We start from the raw sequence: 21,315 nt of genomic DNA on the forward strand, positions 1-21,315 counted from the left end.
ATTATCACGCTTTAACCCATATTATCTAAGTAGGTCTCTGTTAGTAATGAAATTGATATTTGTTCAGAACTGGATGAGGAAGAAGGTTGACATTGCACTTCAAATAATCAAACACTGCCTACTGCTACTTCATAATCTTATTGTTTTACATATTTAACATTTTTATCTTTATTTTTCTTAGAAACATATTTTTTATAAATACCTGTAGGGTATGAGATTCTTCTGTTATTTAGTTTATTCTCATCGTTCTTAAGAGGCTTGCATGTGTCTCAAGAAGAAATGCTCCAGAAGGCAGTCAGTACACGTGCGATTAGGACAACATTTATTTCCAGTCAAGGAAGAATAAGAAATTGGGTTAAACAGAAGTCTGCAAAATTATCCATTCTGGAGTTCAAAGGGCTTAACGTTTGCTCCCACTTAAGGAGATTTTCCTTTGGGAACTGGAGTTGGATAGGGCTCAAGTATCCACCACCTTCTACAACATTTTTTTTCTTCATTACATGTTCCAATGGTATCATCTAGTGTACTGCAGCCTTTGTCTCTGCACACCCCTTTCAAAGCAATACACTGTTTTTGTCCTGGAATAACGCCAGTCTTTCCTGCACAGAAAGAGATTTAAGAACATCATCAATTCACTATTGAAAATGTACATAAAACAATAAACCCCCAGAAGAATGGTTTTGGGAGAGGAAAGCAAACATTGTCTATATGAAAGGATCAGACACGTAGACAGAAATAGTGCCTTTTTATGGGAAGGGAGCTAAGATTGTAGATTATATACACCTTGGAGGAAACAGGCCAACTTCTAAAATCCTTTAAAGGGATTGTCCTCCCCTAGAGCAGTACATTTTGAAATGTGTGGGACCATTTGTTCTTGCCACCATGTCTAGGGAAGGTGTCTTTGGTATTTAGCAAGTAGCACAGCACTGCTACATTTTTCACCTAAGGAATTGTCTTTCACCAAACACCAACAATGCCACCACTAAGAAACAGTTTCAAAGGAAGTATCTGTCCCTTCATCTTCCCATCTGTGTGTACATCATCCCTATCAAATGGTGCATGTTCATATCTTCATCTCCTTTCATAGAAAGCCTATCAATCCTTCAGATTTTATCTAAACGAATTTCCTCATTTCAGGACTATGTAAGAAATATCTTTCCTATGTTGCTCAATACCTCATAGATCGATGGAGGGATAGATAGATAGATAGATAGATAGACAGACAGACAGACACCTGGAGAGAATTACTCACTGAGCTAAAAGGTATTTTCCCTTAAGTGTATCCATATGTTGTCTTAATTCATCTGGTTGTTGAGAAGCATATGACTAAGGGTGTGCTCTAATTCAGTAGTTTTCTCTATGCTTACTATCCTTTCTCTTACTATCCTTCTCAGCACAACCATAGTTTATGTTTCCTACTGTATATCACAGCAGATGTTATATAAGAAAAACACTTTTGCTGATGTTCATTAACAGACATTAGTTCCTGAACCATCCAGTTAACACACCTGGATCTTATTTTGTTTTTACTGTTGTGTAATATACTACCTCTGGCTTCTTTGCTTCTGTAGATGAGTAACAGTTTGATGGCCTTTTCAGCTCTCAATCTTTTTTTTTGTTGTTTGTTACCGTTTCATATTTAAACTAGGCTATCATTATTGTTTCTCTACTCTGTAGAAATAGATCCATAGCCAGAAAAACCAAAGCAGCCTTTTGGAACTGAGTGCTCGTAACCTGTGCAAGATTGTCTTCCACCCTTGTCAGAAGCTTCAACCTATGCAGTCTGGTATTATACTCTACTATCAGACTAGTAGTTCATAAATTCAGGGTTTCTCTGTAACAAGAGAATGTCATGATGAGGGAGTTGGATAGTATCTTGTAATATTACCTTTTTTTCCCCAAGACTATTGTGGAAGAGAAAGTGGCTGCCTTTCAGAGAGACATGAAGTCTCCCCAGCCAGTTGTGGAAGGTGCTGGTTCTACTGCATTGCCTACACAGAACACAGGCTTCATGCTCAGAAGCATAGCAGACTTGTTGCTAGCTGTTGGTCTTTTCCCTGATAACTTCATCCATACATTTAACATCTGGCAACATTGTCAGACTTTTTAAATGAAGCTAAAATCAGGGGTTACTAGTACTGGGAAAGATATAAGAAGAGGCAGAGTATGGCATCAAGGAGGCCTATGCATCTGAACTTAGAGGCATCCCATGCAAAATGAGGTGGAATGTGAATCTTCAGCTGAAGCCAAAAGAGTGAACTTCCTCTCAGTAGGGTAGAGATGTTTAACCCACTATACAGTAAAGTTCAGCCTACTGACACAGCATGCAGCCTACTGACACAGCACGCAGCCTACTGACACAGCATGCAGCCTACTGACACAGCATGTAGCCTAAGATAGTGCCGATTCCTCTATTTGGGAGATGTCCCTTGCTTCACTCAAAATGAGTGGAACAATTCATCCTACCAGTGATGTGCTTCTTGCTACATGGGAATCTAAGGAGGTATGCTCTGAGCATGAAGCCTGAAGCTTAATTTAAGGAGGTATACTCTGAGCATGAAACCAAAGAGTTATAATCACCCTTTTTACTGATGACTGTGACATATCGTCATGCTAAGGGCACTAGTTTAAGTCAAGAAGATAAGATTAAATTACTTGATTCATATTCAGATTCGTAGTCCTCATTCATGAGGAAGGGAATTTCTTCCCAGATATTCACATTTATTTTCAGACTTATTGACAGAAGTATACACACACAGAGCAAAAGAAGAGAGGCACTCTCTAATACACTTTAGAATTTATTTGACATTAATACATTATAATGGTTATATCACATGGCAATAGGAGAAAGGATGCATATTTAATAAGTGCTTTTGGAAAAAGAAACAATTTAGATGTTCACTTTATATTATATCACAACATTAATTTCTGTGGACGAAGTGAGAACTTAGAATCACACTGAAAAAGACCCTTAATAGCACATTCATCTACTTTCTAAAAGGATATAAATTTCTTAGCGTTAGAACTCATTGAGTCAATAACTTTTAAGTTTTTTTTTGGGGGGGGGTGATGTAGAGGATTTAAATGGAGAGGCTCTTCCTGGAACTTTATCAATCAAAAAATAGAAGCGCAGTTTCCTTTTCTCTACATAACGTGAGTTCAAGCTGTCTTCTGCTCCTGTCCAATGTCGTGTATTCAGATATTATGTTATTCTCCACAGTCAGTGTAAGAAGAATGCTATAATTTTCTTAATTCTCAGAGAGCTAATGCAGCAATCCAAGATTTATGCCATTCTAACCTCTTTAGACTCATATTCCCAGACTCATATGTTTGTGTGTATATATAAATCTGTATGAACGGCTGGGCGCGGTGGCTCAAGCCTGTAATCCCAGCACTTTGGGAGGCCGAGACGGGCGGATCACGAGGTCAGGAGATCGAGACCATCCTGGCTAATGCGGTGAAACCCCGTCTCTACTAAAAATACAAAAACTAGCCGGGCGAGGTGGCTGGCGCCTGTAGTCCCAGCTACTCGGGAGGCTGAGGCAGGAGAATGGCGTAAACCCGGGAGGCGGAGCTTGCAGTGAGCTGAGATCCGGCCACTGCACTCCAGCCTGGGCGACAGAGCCAGACTCCGTCTCAAAAAAAAAAAAAAAAAAAATCTGTATGAACTATTCCAATTTTTTATAGGATACCATGGATTCTTTTTTGAATAAATATAAGGATATATAAAAGCGTATATTCAAATAGTTATAACTTAATATTCATCAGACATTAAGCTGATAAACTAATATTTCAGATTATGTAGCTTCTTTGAAGAAATTTTTTCATGAAAACAATAATTTTTTTTAACTTAATTAGATTATTGGGGGTAAAAATGTCTTTAACAAAACTCTTCATGATCTAGCCACTCAATTTTTCTTAAAAGAAATTTTGTTAGATAGAAGTTATATAGGAGTTATAAAGTTTCTAAGATTATCAGAATGCTTCTAGGCAACTGATAAATTCTATATGCCCAACAGTCACAGCAGAGATTAAAATCAGAATTTTTGGAGTGCAGTATTATTAAATTGTATAGACAGCTCAGCAGTTAACTATTTAGTACTAAGAGACCATACAAAACTCATAATGAAATTCCTATTTTTCAACCTGAATGTTCTGGGTCCCACTTGATAATGTGTCCAAGAACATCTCAATGTGCACAAGTCAGTCATTTTGACCTTTACATATGGCTTTAATATCCTCTGACACAAGAAACCTGGCTATTCAAAAGTGATTCGCTCCTGTGCAGAATTACAGGACTCTCATTTAATCCTTCTTCCTGGTATAACTGATTTGGGAGGATCAGACAAGGGCTGATATTTCTATTCCCGCAGGAAGGAAGATGTCACAGCCTGAAAGGCAGGCCTCTGAAGGATTCTTGTCATATTTGTGGGGAGATTAACTCAGCTTTCAACCTCAAATAACCTCTTGTTCTTTGTCCTTTATTTTATTGCTGTAATAACACTTAAAGTGAGATCTAGCTTCTTACGAAATGTTTAAATGCTATAGATATAATATTGTACAGTCAATCTTCAGAGCTTATTCATCTAATAAAACTCAAAACGTTTACTCATTAAACAGCAACTCCCTCTTTCCTCCTCCCTCCCCTGTCCCTGGAAACCATGTTCTGCTACCTGTTTCCATGAGTTTGACTATTTTAGGTATCTCATGTAAGTGGAATCATGCAGTATTTGTCTTCTGTGACTAGCTTATTTCATTTAACATAATGTCCTCCAAGTTCATCCATGTTGTCACATATAGCAGAAAACCTCCTTAGTTTCCCTATGTATAATTAGAAGATTTTGAGAAAAAAGTCTGACAGAAATCAGTTATCATTTTTGTATGGATATCTACACCTATGGAGTGATTAAAAACAACATTGACCCAGATTAAAGAGATTTGCTTTTAGCTGTAATGTTGCTACTACCTATGTGATTTGAGTAAAATCACATTCTTTATCTGTACATGGGTCTTATTATCTAAAATAAAAACAATTGCCATTCAATTTTTTTCGACTTTGAAGTTATTACCATCACATAATTTCACATCAGATGACACTACAAGTATATCTGACCTCAATTGTCTCTTCTGACCAAAGCTGAGAACCAAATGAGAATTGCATAAGCTCCTTCAGAAGGAGGTAATCATGTATGAGGCAGATCTCAGCAAATCCACAGATTAGGTAAAGATCAAACAATTGAGTAGCTTTGATTGCACTTAAAAGAATCTCAGAACTGGAACAAGACAAGAGTGCCCTCTCTCACCATCCTAATCAACACAGTACTGGAAATATGAGCCAAAGCAATCAGCCTTTGGAAATAAAAGGCATCCAAATAGGAAAAGAAGAAGTCAAATTACCTCTTTTTATTGATGATATTATTCTACACTTAGGAAACCCTAAAAACTCTGCCAAAGCCTCCTGGACCTGATAGACAACTTTAGTAAAGTTTCAGGATGCAAAATCAATGTACAAGATCAGTACACCAATAATGGCCTTTCTATACACCAATAATGTTCAGCCCGAGAGCCAAGTCAAGAATGCAATCCCATTTACAATAGCCACACAAAAAATTAAATACCCATGAACACATTTAACCAAGGAGGTGAAAGATCTCTACAAACGATACTACAATTCACTACTGAAAGAAATCATAGATGACACAAACAGAAAAATATTCCCTGCTGTGGACTGGAAGAATCAATATTATGAAAATGGCCATGCTGCCCAAAGCAATTTATAGATTCAGTGCTATCCCTATCAAACTACCAATGACATTTTTCACAGAATAGAAAAAACTATTCTAAAATTCATATGAAACTGAAAAAGAGCTGAGACAACCAAAATAATCCTAAGCAAAAAGAACAACACTGGAGGCATCATCCTGCTTGACTTCAAATTATACTATAAGGCTACAATAACTAAAACGGCATGGGACTGGTACAAAAGCAGACACATGGACTACTGGAACAGAATAGAGAACCCAGAAATAAAGCTGCACATTTATAACCATCTGCTCTTTGACAAAGTTGACAAAAATAAGCAACGGAAAAAGGACTCCCTGTTCAATAAATGGTGCTGGTATAGCTGGCTGGCCATAAGCAGAAGAATAAAACTGGATGCCTATCTTTCACCATATACAAAAAATTAACTCATGATGGATTAAATATTTAAATGTAAGACCTCAAACTGTAAGAATCCTAGAAGAAAACCTAAGCAACACCATTCTTGATATTGGCCTTGGGGAATAATTTATGACTAAGTACTCAAATGCAATTGCAACAAAAACAAAAATTGACAAGTAGAGCCTAATTAAACTAAAGAACTTCTGCAGAGAAAAAGAAAATGATTAACAGGGTAAACAGAAAACAACAGAATGGGAGAAAATATTTGCTAACTATGCATCTGACAAAAATTTAATATCCAGAATCTATAGGGAATTTAAATCAACAAGCAAAAAACAAATAAAGTGGGAAAACACGAAAAACATGAACAGACTCTTCTCAAAAGAAGACATAGAAGCAGCCAGCAAACATGAAAAATAGCTCAACATTACTAATCACTAGAGATATGCAAATCAAAATCAAAACCACAATGAGAACTATCTTACACCAGTGAGAATGGCTATTGGTAAAAAATCAAAAAATAATAGAGATGCAGATGAGGCTGTGGAGAAAAGGAGTGCTTATGCACTGCTGATGGGAATGTAAATTAGTTTCGCCACTGTGGAAAGCAGTCTGAAGATTTCTCGAAGAACTTAAAACAGAGCTACCATTCAACCCAGCAATTCCATTGCTGAGTATATTCTCCAAAAGAAAATAAATCATTCTACTCAGAACACACATGCACTCCTATGTTCATCACAGAACTATTCACAATAGTAAAGACAAAGAATCAATCTAGGTGCTCATCAATGGTGGACTGGATAAAGAAAATGTGGTACATATATACCATGGAATACTATGCAGCCATAAAAAAGAACAAAATCATATCCTTTGTAGCAACATGGATGCAGCTGGAGGATGTAATCCCATGAAATTAATGCAGAAATAGAAAACTAAATAATGCATGTTCTCACTTATAAGTGGGAGCTAAACACTGGATACTCATGGACATAAAGATGGGACACTGGAGACTACTAGAGTGCTGAGGGAGAGGAACAAGGATTGAAAAACTGACTATTTGGTACTATGCTCACTACCTGAGTGATGGGATCACCTTCTTGCCCTAAACCTCACACCACACAATATACCAACATAACAAACCTGCACATGTACCTCCTGAATCTACAATATAAGTTGAAATTATTTAAAAAATAATCTCAGAGATAAAGCAAGGAAGAGATCTTTGTTCATTGACCACACACTTTATTTTGAGGGATATGAATATCCCACTATTAACAGTGGAGATAATAATTTTATCAGATCTTACCAGGATCTGGATGAAACACCCTGAAGATGTTCGATTCTATATTCCCTTTTCAGTTTGATCCTACATGTCAATATTTAAACTTCTGAATCATGGACCCTAAGGATGCAATTAAGAGTCTTAAAGTGTTTTCTATATTATTTGTCTTATGCTTAAAATTTTGCCATTTAAGCTTCATGTCACTGTTTATTCTTTTTCCAAATTCCCCTGCTCCCAAATTTCTATTGGTCTTTTATAATTTGATGCAAAACTTTCTTATTGAATTCTGTCTTATTTGGCTAACTGCTGCTCTTCACAAATATTCCTCACCAATAGACTCTATACACTTCCATTCATTACCAAGTTTGAATCAAGAACTGTCATCTTCACTCTCCTTTTTGGAGAGTGAGGCCTTGATGATAGCTATTTGCTGTATTTACTAACCTTTAAATCACATATCAAAGCTTCTATACCTCTAACTCTATTTCAGCCCAGTTTTCTAATTATCGAGCTCTTGAACCCCCATTTTCTGTTGAAAGAACTCCTTGTCCTGCTTCTAAATTTTGGCTTCATTAGTACCAAAGAAGATAAAACATGTTGGATTTCTGAATTCCTAAGGCTGTGAATTGGGGTCTGAGTTAGGATGGCCACAGTATAATTATCTCAATAGACCTCCTCTGGTCTAGGCATCCCAATAGACTTCTAAAATCATTCACCATCTTACCTTTTGGTATTAAAGTCACAAAGAGGAGGAGAACAGAAATAAGGGAATGGAGTTTCATGGCTGAGTACCCAATAGAGAGGTGAATGATCAGGGCTGGTGGAACACAGGGGCTTTTATTTACATCTGGGGACTTGAAGTTCCTCTTGGTCAGTGAAGCTTAACAGTAAGGAAATAAAACAGCTTCCGTTGGAATGTTTCCAAACTCTAGAGTCTCTAAATTTGGTGACAAATTAACCTAATTGTAGGAAACCAGATGGTTAATCCTTTCCTTTTTCTATGGCTCTCAATTTCACCAGAGGTTAATTAATACCTTTAATTAATTTTCTTTTTTGAATGGGGCCAAGAAGTAAGGCCATGCGAGTACAGAACATCCTTATTACAAAAGTCCTAGGGCTTGTAAGGAAACATTTCCATAATACACTTTTTTTTTTTTTTTTTGCAAGAGGGACAAGAGTATTGCCTAAGGTCTATTTATGAAAAGCTTTTTTTTTTTTATTAAGTTAGTCCTTAAAAGAGAGGCTGTCACTTGTGTGAGGTGTTCTTAATCACATCTGAAAGGTGGATACACTTAATTCACATTGAAAACAAATATTTTTAATTGTTATTGATCTGCTGTATAATTATCTCATACAACAGGACAAGTAAGATCAGGAGACTTGAAAGATAAAAGACAGAGTAAAGTGCGCAGCTCCTGTTAAAAGACTCTGAGCCTATAGCTTAAAGAGAGTCCCTAATCTTTCACCCTAACTCATCACATAGCAACAAAACATTGAAAGCTTAAGAGCATACCTTAATCAAGAATCAATTGACCAAAATCCAACAGATGAATAGGGCCTGAAGTGAAATTGCCAGCAAATCACAACAGCCCTACAGAAGAGGTACCTGACCATTGCAAGAAAAACAAACGAACAAACAACAACAACAGCATCAACAAAAAAAGTCCCCACGAAAACCCCATCCAAGGGTCAGCAGCCTCAAAGACTGATACTAGACAAACTCACGAAGATGAAAAAGAATCAGTGAAAAAACACTGAAAACCCAAAAGACCAGAGTGCTGCTTCTCAAAATGATTGCAATGCCTTTCCATCAAGGGTGCAGAACTGGATGAGGATGAGATGGATGACTTGACAGAAGTAGGCTTCAGAAGGTGGGTAATAACAAACTCCACTGAGCTAAAGCATGTTCTAACCCAAAGCAAAGAAGCTAAGAACCTTGTTAAAAGGTTACAGGAGCTGCTAACTAGAATAACTAGTTTAGAAAGAAACATAAGTGACCTGATGGAGCTGAAAAACACAGCACAAGCACTTCGTGAAGCATACACAAGTATCAATAACCGAATTGACCAACTGGAAGAAAGAATATCAGAGTTTGAAGACCATCTTGTTGAAATAAGGCAGACAAGATTAGAGAAACAAGAATGAAACAAACAAACAAACAAAAACGAACAAAACCTCTAAGAAATACAGGACTATGTAAAAAGACTGAACCTATGATTGATTGGAGTACCTGAAAGAGAGGGGAAGAATGGAACCAAGTTGGAAAATACACTTCAGGATATTATCCATGAGAATCTCCATAACCTAGCAAGACAGGCCAACATTCAAATTCAGAAAATATAGAGAACACCACTAAGATACTTCACGAGAAGATCAACCCTGAGACACATAATCACCTGATTCTCCAAGGTTGAAATGAAGGGAAAAATGTTAAGGGCAGCCAGAGAGAAAGGCCAGGTCACCTACAAAGGTAAGCCCATCAGACTAACAGCAGACCTTTCAGCAGACACCCTACAAGCCAGAAGAGAGTGAGGGCCAATATTCAGCATTCTTAAAGAAAAGAATTTTCAACCCAGAATTTCATATCCAGCCAAACTAAGCTTCATAGGTGAAGGAGAAATAAAATCCTTTCCAGACAAGCAAATGCTAAGGGATTTCATCACTACCAGGACTGCCTTGCAAAAGCTCCTGAAGGAAGCACTCAATATGGAAAAGAAAAACTGGCATCAGCCACTGCAAAAACACACCAAAATATAAAGACCAATGACACTATGAAAAAACTGCAACTAGTGTGCAAAATAACCAGACAGCACCATGATGGCAGGATTGAATTCACACATAACAATATTAACCTTAAATGTAAATGGGCTAAATGCCCCAATTAAAAGACACAGACTGGCAAATTGGATAAAGAGTCAAGATCCATCCATATCCTGTATTCAGGAGACCCATCTCATGTGCAAAGACACACACAGGCTCAAAATAAAGGGATGGAGGAAAATTTACCAAGCAAATGGAAAGCAAAGAAAAAGCAGGGGTTGCAATCCTAGTCCCTGACAAAGCAGAGTTTAAACCAACAAAGATAAAAAAAGATAAAGAAGAGCATTACATAATGATAAAGGGATCAACTAACTCTTCTGAATATATATGCACCCAATACAGGAGCATCTAGATTCATAAAACAAATTCTTAGACACCACAAAGAGACTTAGACTCCCACAGTATTAACTTCATGAAGCATACACAAGTATCAATAACTGAGTTGACCAAGTGGAAGAAAGGATATCAGTTTGAAGACCATCTTGTTGAAATAAGGCAGACAAGATTAGAGAAAAAAGAATGAAACAAACAAACAAACAAACAAAAACGGACTTGAACTCAGCTCTGGATCAAGTGGACTTAACAGACATCGACAGAACTCTCCACCCCAAATCAACAGAATATATATTCTTATCAGTGCCACATGACACATATTCTAAAATCGACTATGTAGTTGGAAGTAAAACACTCCTCAGAAAATGCAAAAGAACTGAAATTGTAACAAACAGTCTCTCGGACCACAGTGCAATCAAATTAGAACTCCGGATTAAGAAACTCACTCAAAATCACACAACTACATGGAAGTTGAACAACCCGCTCCTGAACGACTCCTGGGTAAATAATGAAATTAAGGCAGAAATCAAGAAGTTCTTTGAAACCAATGAGAACAAAGACAACGTACCAGAATCTCTGGGACACAGCTAAAGCAGTGTTAAGAGGGAAATTTATAGCACTAAATGCCCACATCAGAAAGCTAGAAAGATCTCAAAATGACACCCTAACATCACAATTAGAAGAGCTAGAGAAGCAAGAGCAAACAAATTCAAAAGTTGCCAGAAGACAGGAAATAACTAAGATCAGAGCAGAAATGAAGGAGATAGAGATACGAAAAACCCTTCAAGAAATCAATTAATCCACAAACTGGTTTCTTGAAGAAATTAACAAAATAGATCACTAGCTAGAATAATAAAGAAGAAAAGAGAGAAGAATCAAACAGACACAATAAAAATGATAAAGGAGATATCACCACTGACCCTACAGAAATACAAACCATCACCAGAGAATACTATAAACACCTCTATGCAAGTAAACTAGAAAACTTAGAAGAAATGGATACATTCCTGGACACATACACTCTCCCAAGACTAAACCAGGAATAAGCTGAATCCCTGAATAGACCAATAACAAGCTCTGAAATTGAGGCAGTAATTAATAGCCTACCAGCCAAAAAAAGTCCAAGACCAGACTGATTCACAGCTGAATTCTACCAGAGATACAAAGTGAAGCTGGTACCATTCCTTCTGAAACTATTCCAAACAATGGAAAAGGAGGGACTCCTCCCTAACTCATTTTATAAGGCCAGCATCATCCCGATACCAAAACCTGGCAGAGACACAACAACAACAAAAGAAACTTCAGGCCAGTCTCCCTAATGAACACAGATGTGAAAATCCTCAACAAAATACTGACACTGGCAAACTGAATCCAGCAGCACATCAAAAAGCTTATCCACCACGATCCAGTTGGCTTCACCCCTGGGATGCTAGACTGGTTCAACATATGCAAATCAATGAATGTAATCCATCACATAAGCAGAACCAATGGCAAAAATCACATGATCATCTCAATAGATGCAGGGAAGGCGTTTGATAAGAGTCAACATCCCTTCATGTTAAAAACTCTCATGAAACTAAGTACTGATGGAACATATCTCAAAATAATGAGAGCTATTTATGACAAATCCACAGCCAATGCCATACTAAATGGGCAAATGCTAGAAGCATTCCCTTTGAAAACCGGCACAAGACAAGGATGCCCTCTCTCACCACTCCTATTCAACATAGTATTAGAATTTCTGGCAAGGGCAATCAGGCAAGAGAAAGAAATAAAGATATTCAAATAGGAAGAGAGGAAGGCAAATTGTCTCTGTTTGCAGACGACGTGATTCCATGGCTAGAAAATTCGTTGTCTCAGCCCCCAAACTCCTTAAGCTGATAAGCAACTTCAGCAAAGTCTCAGGATAAAAAATCAATGTGCAGAAGTCACATGCATTCCTATACACCAACAAAAGGCAAGCAGAGAGCCAAATCATGAATGAACTCCCATTCGCAATTGCTACAAAGAGAATGAAATACCTAGAAATACAGTTAACAAGGTAAATGAAGGACCTCTTCAAGGAGAACTACAAGCCTCTGCTCGAGGAAACCAGAGAGGACACAAACAAATGGAAAAAGATTCCATGCCCATGGATAGGAAGAATCAGTATCGTGAAAATGGCCATACTGCCCAAAGTAATTTATAGATTCAATGCTATTCCCATTAAACTACCATTGACATTATTCACAGAACTAGAAAACACTATTTTAAAATTCATATGGAACCAAAATGAGCTCCTGTAGCCAAGACTAATCGTAAGCAGGGAAAGAAAAAAACAAAAAACAAAGCTAGAGGCATTATGCTACCTGACTTCAAACTATACTACAAGGCTACAGTAACCCAAACAGCATGGTACTGGTATCAAAACAGATATGTAGACTGATGGAACAGAACAGAGACCTCAGAAATAACACCACACATCTACAACCATCTGATCTTCGAGGAACTGGACAAAAACAAGCAATGGGGAAAGGATTCCCTATTTAATAAATGGTGCTGGGAAAACTGGCTAGCCATATTCAGAAAATTAAAACTGGATCCCTTCCTTACACCTTATACAAAAATTAACTCACGATGGATTAAATACTTACATGTAAAACCCAAAACCATAAAAAACTTGAGGAGAAAACTAGTCAATACCATTCAGGACATAGGCATGGGCAAAGACTTCATGAAGAAAATGCCAAAAGCATTTGACAAAAGCCGAAATTGACAAATGGGACCTAATTAAACTAAAGAGCTTCTGCACAGCAAAAGAAACTATCATCAGAGTGAACAGGCAACCTACAGAATGGGAAAAAAATTTTGCAATCTACCCATCTGACAAAGGTCTAATATCCAGAATCTACAAGGAACTTAAACAAATTTACAAGAAAAAACGACCCCATTAAAAAGTGGGCAAAGAATATGAACAGACACTTCTCAAAAGCAGACATTTATGCAACCAACAAACATATTAAAAAAAGCTCAACATCACTGATTATTAAAGATATGCAAATCAAAACCACAATAAGATACCATCTCATGCTAGTCAGAATTGTGATTATTAAAAAGTCAAGAAGCAATAGATGCTGGTGAGGCTGTGGAGAAATAGGAAAAGCTTTTACACTGTTGGTGGGAATGTAAATTAGTTCAACCATTGTGGAAGACAGTTTGGTGATTCCTCAAGGATCTGGAACCAGAAATACCATTTGTCCCAGCAATTCCATTACTGGGCATATACCTAAAGGAATATAAATCATTCTACTATAAACACATGCACATGTATGTTTATTACAACCCTATTTACAATAGCAAAGACATGTAACCAACTCAAATGCCTGTCAGTGATAGTCTGGATAAAGAAAATGTGGTACATATATAACATGGAATACTATGCAGCCATAAAAAGGAATGAGATTGTAATCCCAGCACTTTGGGAGGCCGAAGCGGGCGGATCACAAGGTCAGGAGATCGAGACCATCCTGGTTAACACTGTGAAACCCCGTCTCTACTAAAAATACAAAAAATTAGCTGGGCGTGGTGGCGGGCACCTGTAGTCCCAGCTACTTGGGAGGCTGAGGCAGGAGAATGGCGTGAACCTGGGAGATGGAGCTTGCAGTGAGCCAAGATGGTGCCACTGCACTCCAGCCTGGGCGAGAGTGTGAGACTCTGTCTCAAAAAAAAAAAAAAAAAAAATGAGATCATGTCCTTTGCAGGGACATGGATGAAGCTGGAAGCCATCATCCTCAGCAAACTGACACAGGAACAGAAAAAATAACACCACGTGTTCTCACTCATAAGTGACAGCTGAACGATGAGAACACATGGACACAAGAAGGGGAACAACACACACTGGGGCCAGTCAGGGTGTGGGAGGGCGAGGGGAGGGAGAGCATTAGGATAAATAGCTAATGCATGTGGAGCTTAAAACCTAGATGAGGGGTTGACAGGTGCAGCAAACCACCATGGCACACATAAACCTATGCAACAAACCTACATGTTTTGCACTTGTACCCTGGAACTTAAAGTAAAATAAAAAAATTTTTAAAATGTAATACAAGAACAAGATAATTAAAATGATATGCTAGAAATATTAAATACAAAGGAAGGCAATAATGGAACGATGAAAGAATTGAAGAACAAAAAAGATATAAGATATATAGACAACAAATAGAAAAATGGCAGAAATCCTTCCTTATTAGTAATGATATTCCACGTAAATGAATTGAATTCTAATTCAATTCAGACTAATATAAACCATGATTGCAAGAATTTTAGATACCACCTTAGTAAAATATCAGATTGAGCTGCTAAATTTCTCTCAGCCCTAAGTCATTGTGTATTTTCTGAGCATCCTAGAGGACTGTGACTATATACACAGGACAGAAACACCATGACCCAGGGTACTGCTGCGAATTTCTGATGCAGGGGATTTTAAGGGCTAGATCAGCAGGATACGAGTGTTGACCCTCCAAGTGAAATAAATTCCTGAATTGATTATCCCCATCCTAAAACAGTTTTTTTTTTTTTTTTTTCTGGTAGAGTCTTGCTCTGTTGCCCTGGCTGGAGTGCAGTGTTAGGATCTCGGCTCACTGTAATTGCCTCCCGGGTTCAAGTGATTGTCCTGCTTCAGCCTCCTGAGTAGCTGGGATTACAGGGAAGCACCACCATGGCCAGCTAATTTGTGTATTTTTAGTAGAAATGGGGTTTCACCATTTTGGCCAGTCTGGTCTCGAACTCCTGACCTCAGGTGATCCAGCTGCCTTGGCCTCCCAAAATGCTGGGATTACAGGCGAGATCAACCGTACTTGACCCTAAAACAGATTTTTTCTTGATTGATTTCCAAGTTCCAAGGGGAAATACAAAAGTGGAAATTGAGAGAAAGTAAAAGTGGAGTAAGGCTTCAGAAGGCTGTGATTGGTGTTGGAGAAACATTGCTAGGACATAAAGCTGGGAAAATAAAATCTGAGAAATCCCACGGTGTTTATCTACAGGTGGAAATCATATTCCACATGGGGGCGGAGTCAGGGATCCCTGTGTTTTAAAGTCAGTGAGGGAATTGAATATCTAGACTTGTGTCAATTAACGTACAAAACTCAGTGCTTTTGATGTTCTCCTTCACAAGATATCTGTGTTCCTTCCTTGTCAGCACCCGTAGTCATAGGCTTCCTAATTTTGACCATGGGAAAAGAGGAGCGGCCTCTGCGTGTGTGTGTGTGTTGGTTAGGCTCGGGGCAGGTGCTGTCACACTTCAGGGAAGGTCTGGCTTTTCATCACAGGTTGATCTGAAAATGGTGTACAAGGCTGGCGTCTCACGTGTTCTTTCTCCAACCTCAGCTTTTCTTAGTGCCTGAAGTGTCTGCAAGGGGAAATCCAGAAGAAGACAGAGAGAAACTGAGTTCTTGACAATGCATTCACTAGTGAGTATGGGATGCCTCTTTCTACTGAAATTATACCCATATTGCTGGCAAATGGGCAGTTTTCTCCAGTTTGCATGGGGGTTTCATTTTTATTCTTTTTTTTGGTTTGTTTTTATGATGCAAAATCCACCCAGCCTGGGTGTTCCTAGTGCAATCAGGAGACTTTCATGTATCCGGCCTCCAATTAAGTTTTCTCAGGACTCTAGGTTCGGTATCATGTGTCGAAGATTCCTAAATTATCAATATAATTTCTAATATTACACTACTTTATTCCAGCCCCTATTCAGGCTATTTACCAAAAAAGACATGAGAGGTCTCATTTATGTATTTCTTTTTCTTCTATCCGTCCTGTAACCTCATAGGGAAATAATTGAGCCATTAACTGTACTGTTGGCGGAAATAGACTTAGGATTGTGATGAATGCAGGCAATAGAGATGCGTGAAGAGCAGATCACAGCCCAAAAATGAGGCTGATGTTCTAGCAGCTGAGTTCAATAAATCCCGTATGATAGGCCTTGGGCAAGAGCTGCACAGTGCTGAGGAAAAAGGAGAGTTTGATAAAATATATTTGTGCTTTTAAAAACTTTGCAAAAGGACAACTAAAGAAGTCATTATTATTCTTATCCCCATTCGTTTTACCTTTTGATAATTAACCTTTTTGCCTTCTGGTAACTGAAAGTAACATATAAGAAATACAATTACTTAATTACGGTTGCACACTCGGGAGAAGGAATATACTAGATTGAGTACAATTTAGGGTTCTGTGGAAATGCTTTATAAGGGCTGGTTAGAAAAAAACAAAACAGTAAAGAGGCCTTTTTATCCTTGAACAAGCAAAGTGACAAGGTAAAGTTAAAAGAGAGGCAGTGATAACTGATGTTTGGATTGTCCAGAGAAAGTTGAGAACAGGAGGCTTCATATCACAGGAATCATCAGACTAAGACTTCCTCAGTATAGCAGCCTCAGCCATCTTGTCTTGTGCTGCTGGACTGTCTTTAAGCCTTGGCCTGAACACCTGAATTACATAACATTAGAGTGACTATATGTAGGAATTGAATCCTATATTCTGCATAAAACTTGTTCAGTTCTGAAGAATGCTGGAGTCTGGTTCATTACTTTCTAACTTTTTAATGAATAAGGGACCAATGACCTGTATTTAATAAATATTTGCTAGATAGGAAACATGTTTTCTATTACTTCTTTAGATTATTCAAAGCACATAATAGGTCTTTTAACCATTTGATTGGTGAGAAACCTGTGGTTCATCTAGAGAAATAATTTATTTAATCATGGTCATGTTTAAAAAGTAGTAAATCATGGTTATTTACCTTGTGACAAATCTATAATTTACTTGAAATTCATGGTAAATTTGTTTTATTTATGAAGGTTCAAGTGAAAATTTTATAATCAGCTATGTACAGGTGATTAACACATTACTGAAAAATATCTGGGCTATATTATGCCACACCTCATGCAATATTTCTTTATAGTAAAGTTTAATGGATTAAGAGTGGGTATGTCTCTGTGAGTGAATCTGAAAAGCAGATACCAGCTTAGTATTGAGAATGAACTGGCTGGAACCTAAAACAGAGTGTTCTGCATACCCAGCTCCTAACTATGTCATCTCAGCCTTCCTCCTCTGGACATTAAAAGGGATTCTCTGTCTAAACTAAAATGTCTGTGATGTTTTAGAAGAAACTGACTTTTGAAGATGTAGCTATTGACTTCACCCAGGAAGAGTGGGCCATGATGGACACATCCAAGAGAAAGCTGTACAGAGATGTAATGCTGGAAAACGTCAGTCACCTGGTGTCCCTCGGTGAGTCCCTCAACATTCACATAGGTATGTAGACACACATTGACTCATTCATTCAATAAGTGTTGGAACAGTTTCCCCATATCTCACTCTAATCTCTTCTCTGATTCTCTCACAGATCTTATCTGAAAAAAGTTTGAGCTCTCTAAATCTGTCTGAAAGAAATATCTTTATTTTATTTTATTTTGTTTTATTTAGTTTGTCACTCAATTAGAATGTAATCTTGACAAGGATTTCATGGTTTCCCTGTTACTCAGTCACTAATACTCAGAACAGACCTGGGAACTTAATGAATATTTTCAATGTATTAAATTAAATATTTTCTAAATAACTCTTCTGCTTTAGTCGCTATGCTTAGGCTGAGACCAATTAGTGAAAACAATAGCAATATTTTTTTTGTATAGAACACCAATTATTTTTGTAAATCATTTTTTTGTTCTGCATGAGAATAATAATAAACATACTGTGCAGAGATTTAATTAATCTCTTTCTGGAAAGACTATGTATTATGCATTGTGTCTTGGAACTTAGGCATGGACTCAGCATTCATAGGTCCTGACTGTTTTGAATTTCCTTTTCCTGATGGACTTTTCATTTGGATTTATTTTCTAGCCACACGTTGGGTCAGAAAAATCCTGGGGAGTTTTCTGTGTTCTAGGTCTTGTGGCCTGAGCTGACCTTCACTGTTTTTATTCTTCCTTGATAGCCTGCCTTACAGTTGGTGATAATGCACATTTATTGACAGTGAACTCAAAACACGTGTACTGTTTCCACTAACAGGGTACCAGATAAGCAAATCCTATATAATTTTGCAGCTGAAGCAAGGAAAAGAGCTCTGGCAGGAAGGAAGAGAATTTCTCCAAGGCCAGAATCTGGGTAAGCAACAGGGTCCTGTACTCTAATAGGAGGAGGTGCTTTGTCAATGAATAATATCAGTCAAATATTAATTAGCAGTTTTATTAAATGAGTGGTAATTTCTAAAATGTAGGTTAAGCTACTGGAGCAGAATTCCTTAGATGTTATTATCATTTTGTTCATATGTCAGATGCTACTCTTATGTCCTCTTGCCTTTTCTTTTACTTTCTGGAAAAGGATAATTCATGTACTTGTTGGGGTTAAACTATCACATGCTGACTCTTTTCCCGATAGCCCTGTGAAGACTATCCCTCTATTTACCTGTCTGATACCTCATCTCCATTTGAACTCTTTTCACATTTTAATTTTAAAACTCTTTTCTAATTGCTGACCCTGTACAATATGTTTCTTTTATTGAAGTATTTTCTTCATTTGACACATTTGCCACATCCAAGTGTCAATTTTTTAAAAAAAGGTAAATGGGCCTTGGGGTTTTTCAAACAACTTTATTACCATAATACCAAGGTAACAATTTATTTTTAAATTATTTCAGACAAGGAAAGTGCCCTTAAGAAAAAACACACGATATCCATGCATCCTATCAGAAAAGATGCATCCACCGGTATGACAATGGTGAGTTTTATAGCTGTGTACACCAGTCATCTAAGTTAAAGACCTGGTAATGGGTTAAGTTAGTAATGACGCACATCACCTGAGTGTAATTAGGCTGGCATTACGTGCTTTCTAAGCAAAAAAAAATTTGATACTTTGAATTCAGTGAATAAAGTGACCTGTGTTCTAAACCATAACATGAGATCTTTAAAATAGAACAAGTGCATATACATTGCTCATGCTCAGACTTTGAAAGATATTGATATCATCACAATTAATGGAATAACTCTGCAGTTGGGATCTTACAAAAGAGAAAATGTCTGTGTCTGCAGGAGATAATGTGTATGCAAGTGTCAATCGAGAAAAACGACGAGACAAGTCTCAATCATTTTAGGAGATTTATTTGCCAGAGTTAAGGACATGCACCTGGGGGACAGGTGTGTACCTTTCTCCAAAGATGATTTTCTCTAAATTTAAAGGGGGAAAGGGTGGGATATTGAGAAGTACACAATTTTCATGTAAAAGGTGGGTAGAAAAAAAATAATCATTCATGTATTTTTCTGGCTCAGTGAATCTGGATTTTTTTTACATGAGATGACATAAACAAATGAGGCAGAGGAATAATGCAGGAAAGTTGCATTTTACGTAAGACAACAAAGGCAAAATGGGGCAGGGAAACAATCGGATATGCATTTGTGTCTGGTGAACTGGGGATAACTGCACCTGTAAAGACAAGCTATCAGTTTGTATTGCCATGGTGTCATTTTAACAGCTCATGAGGAATTTCCTTGTGGGCAAAATATGGGGGAAGCCTGTAGCTTTTCATCTTGTAGCCATATTGTTTAGGAACCAGAAGGGGGAGGCAGGTTTGTGTGACCCTGTTCCCACCTTGATTTTTCCCTTTGGTTAAATGAGTTTGGGGTGCCAAAATTTAATTTCCTTTCACACAAGTAACATTGGAAAGATTTCAACTGGGCTCTACCACTGAATGGTTGGTCTAGGATTCAAAGGTGGTGAAATGAATGTATAGATGTATGTCGGTAAATCATTAAGAGCTTTTACTCTTTGTCCCTAAAGGAGAACTCTCTCATTCTGGAGGATCCCTTTGAATGTAATGATTTGGGAGAAGATTGCACTCACAGTTCCACAATGACTCAGTGTTTGTTAACTCAGAGTGGAAAGAAACCCTATGTCAGCAAACAGTGTGGAAAATCCCTTAGTAATCAGTTGTCCCCTAAACCACATAGACAAATTCATACTAAAGGTAAATGGTATCAATGTAACATATGTGAAAAGGCCTATACTAATTGCTTTCACCTTAGATGGCACAAGATGACTCACACTGGAGAGAGGCCACCTGCATGTCATCTATGTGGAAAATCCTTCACTCAGCGTTCTCACCTTAGAAGACATGAGAAAACTCACACGGGAGAGAGACCGTACAAGTGTCATCAGTGTGGGAAAGGCTTTATTCAATCCTTTAACCTTCGAAGACATGAGAGAACTCACCATGGATAAAAGCGTTATGAATGTGATAAAAGTGGGAAAGTCTTTAGTCAAAGCTCTGGCTTTAGAGGACACAAAAGAATTCACACTGAAGAGAAACCACATGCTTGTCTTCTATGTGGGAAAGCCTTCAGTCTATCTTCTGACCTTAGATGATATGAAAGAACATGCACTGGAGAAAAGCCATATGAATGCCATTTATGTGGGAAAGCCTTCAGTCAATGTACTGATCTTAAATAACATCAGAAAATTCACCCTGGAGAGAAAATCATAAATGTCTTCAGAACATATTCTGACTTTAGATGACAGTGTTAGGAATGACGAATGTAAGGAATATGGAAGAGACTTCAGCTGTAGTTGTAACATCTAAACGTGCCAAAGGACTCACATTTTGAATTACTGTAATCAACATGGACGTTGCTTCAGTTACCTTTATTCTTCAGTCCCCATCAATAAATTCATATGGAAGAGAAATTGTACGGCAT

At 37.7% G+C, this 21,315-nt stretch overlaps 2 protein-coding genes across 2 annotated transcripts; one reads left to right on the forward strand and one right to left on the reverse strand.

Moving 5' to 3' along the window:
• Positions 1 to 417: 417 nt before the first annotated feature.
• DEFB130A (defensin beta 130A) lies at positions 418 to 8,226 on the reverse strand. Its single transcript, XM_033176672.1, has 2 exons — positions 8,169 to 8,226; positions 418 to 599 (listed from the first exon to the last, which is right to left on the reverse strand). Exons 1-2 carry the CDS (start codon positions 8,224 to 8,226, stop codon positions 418 to 420), a joined length of 240 nt encoding a protein of 79 aa, XP_033032563.1.
• A 296-nt stretch (positions 8,227 to 8,522) lies between these two features.
• ZNF705D (zinc finger protein 705D) lies at positions 8,523 to 21,051 on the forward strand. Its single transcript, XM_033176718.1, is given in 5 exon segments — positions 8,523 to 8,564; positions 17,734 to 17,860; positions 18,638 to 18,733; positions 19,266 to 19,345; positions 20,402 to 21,051. Coding segments are annotated over 5 exon segments (930 nt in total). The 3' UTR covers positions 20,987 to 21,051.
• The last annotated feature ends 264 nt before the right edge of the window (positions 21,052 to 21,315 follow it).

Source organism: Trachypithecus francoisi, unplaced genomic scaffold (genome assembly GCF_009764315.1).
Source record: "Trachypithecus francoisi isolate TF-2019V2 unplaced genomic scaffold, Tfra_2.0 Contig01554, whole genome shotgun sequence".
In the NCBI taxonomy this organism is placed as follows: Eukaryota; Metazoa; Chordata; class Mammalia; order Primates; family Cercopithecidae; genus Trachypithecus; species Trachypithecus francoisi.

What these genes read in the sequence shown, in the direction of transcription:
- DEFB130A (XM_033176672.1), bottom strand. Translation starts at nt 8,226, where the DNA reads ATGAAACTCCATTCCCTTATTTCTGTTCTCCTCCTCTTTGTGACTTTA. An exon ending in TGTGACTTTAATACCAAAAG is followed by an intron (nt 600 to 8,168) that starts GTAAGATGGTGA and finishes CTTTCTGTGCAG; the next exon opens with GAAAGACTGGCGTTATTCCA.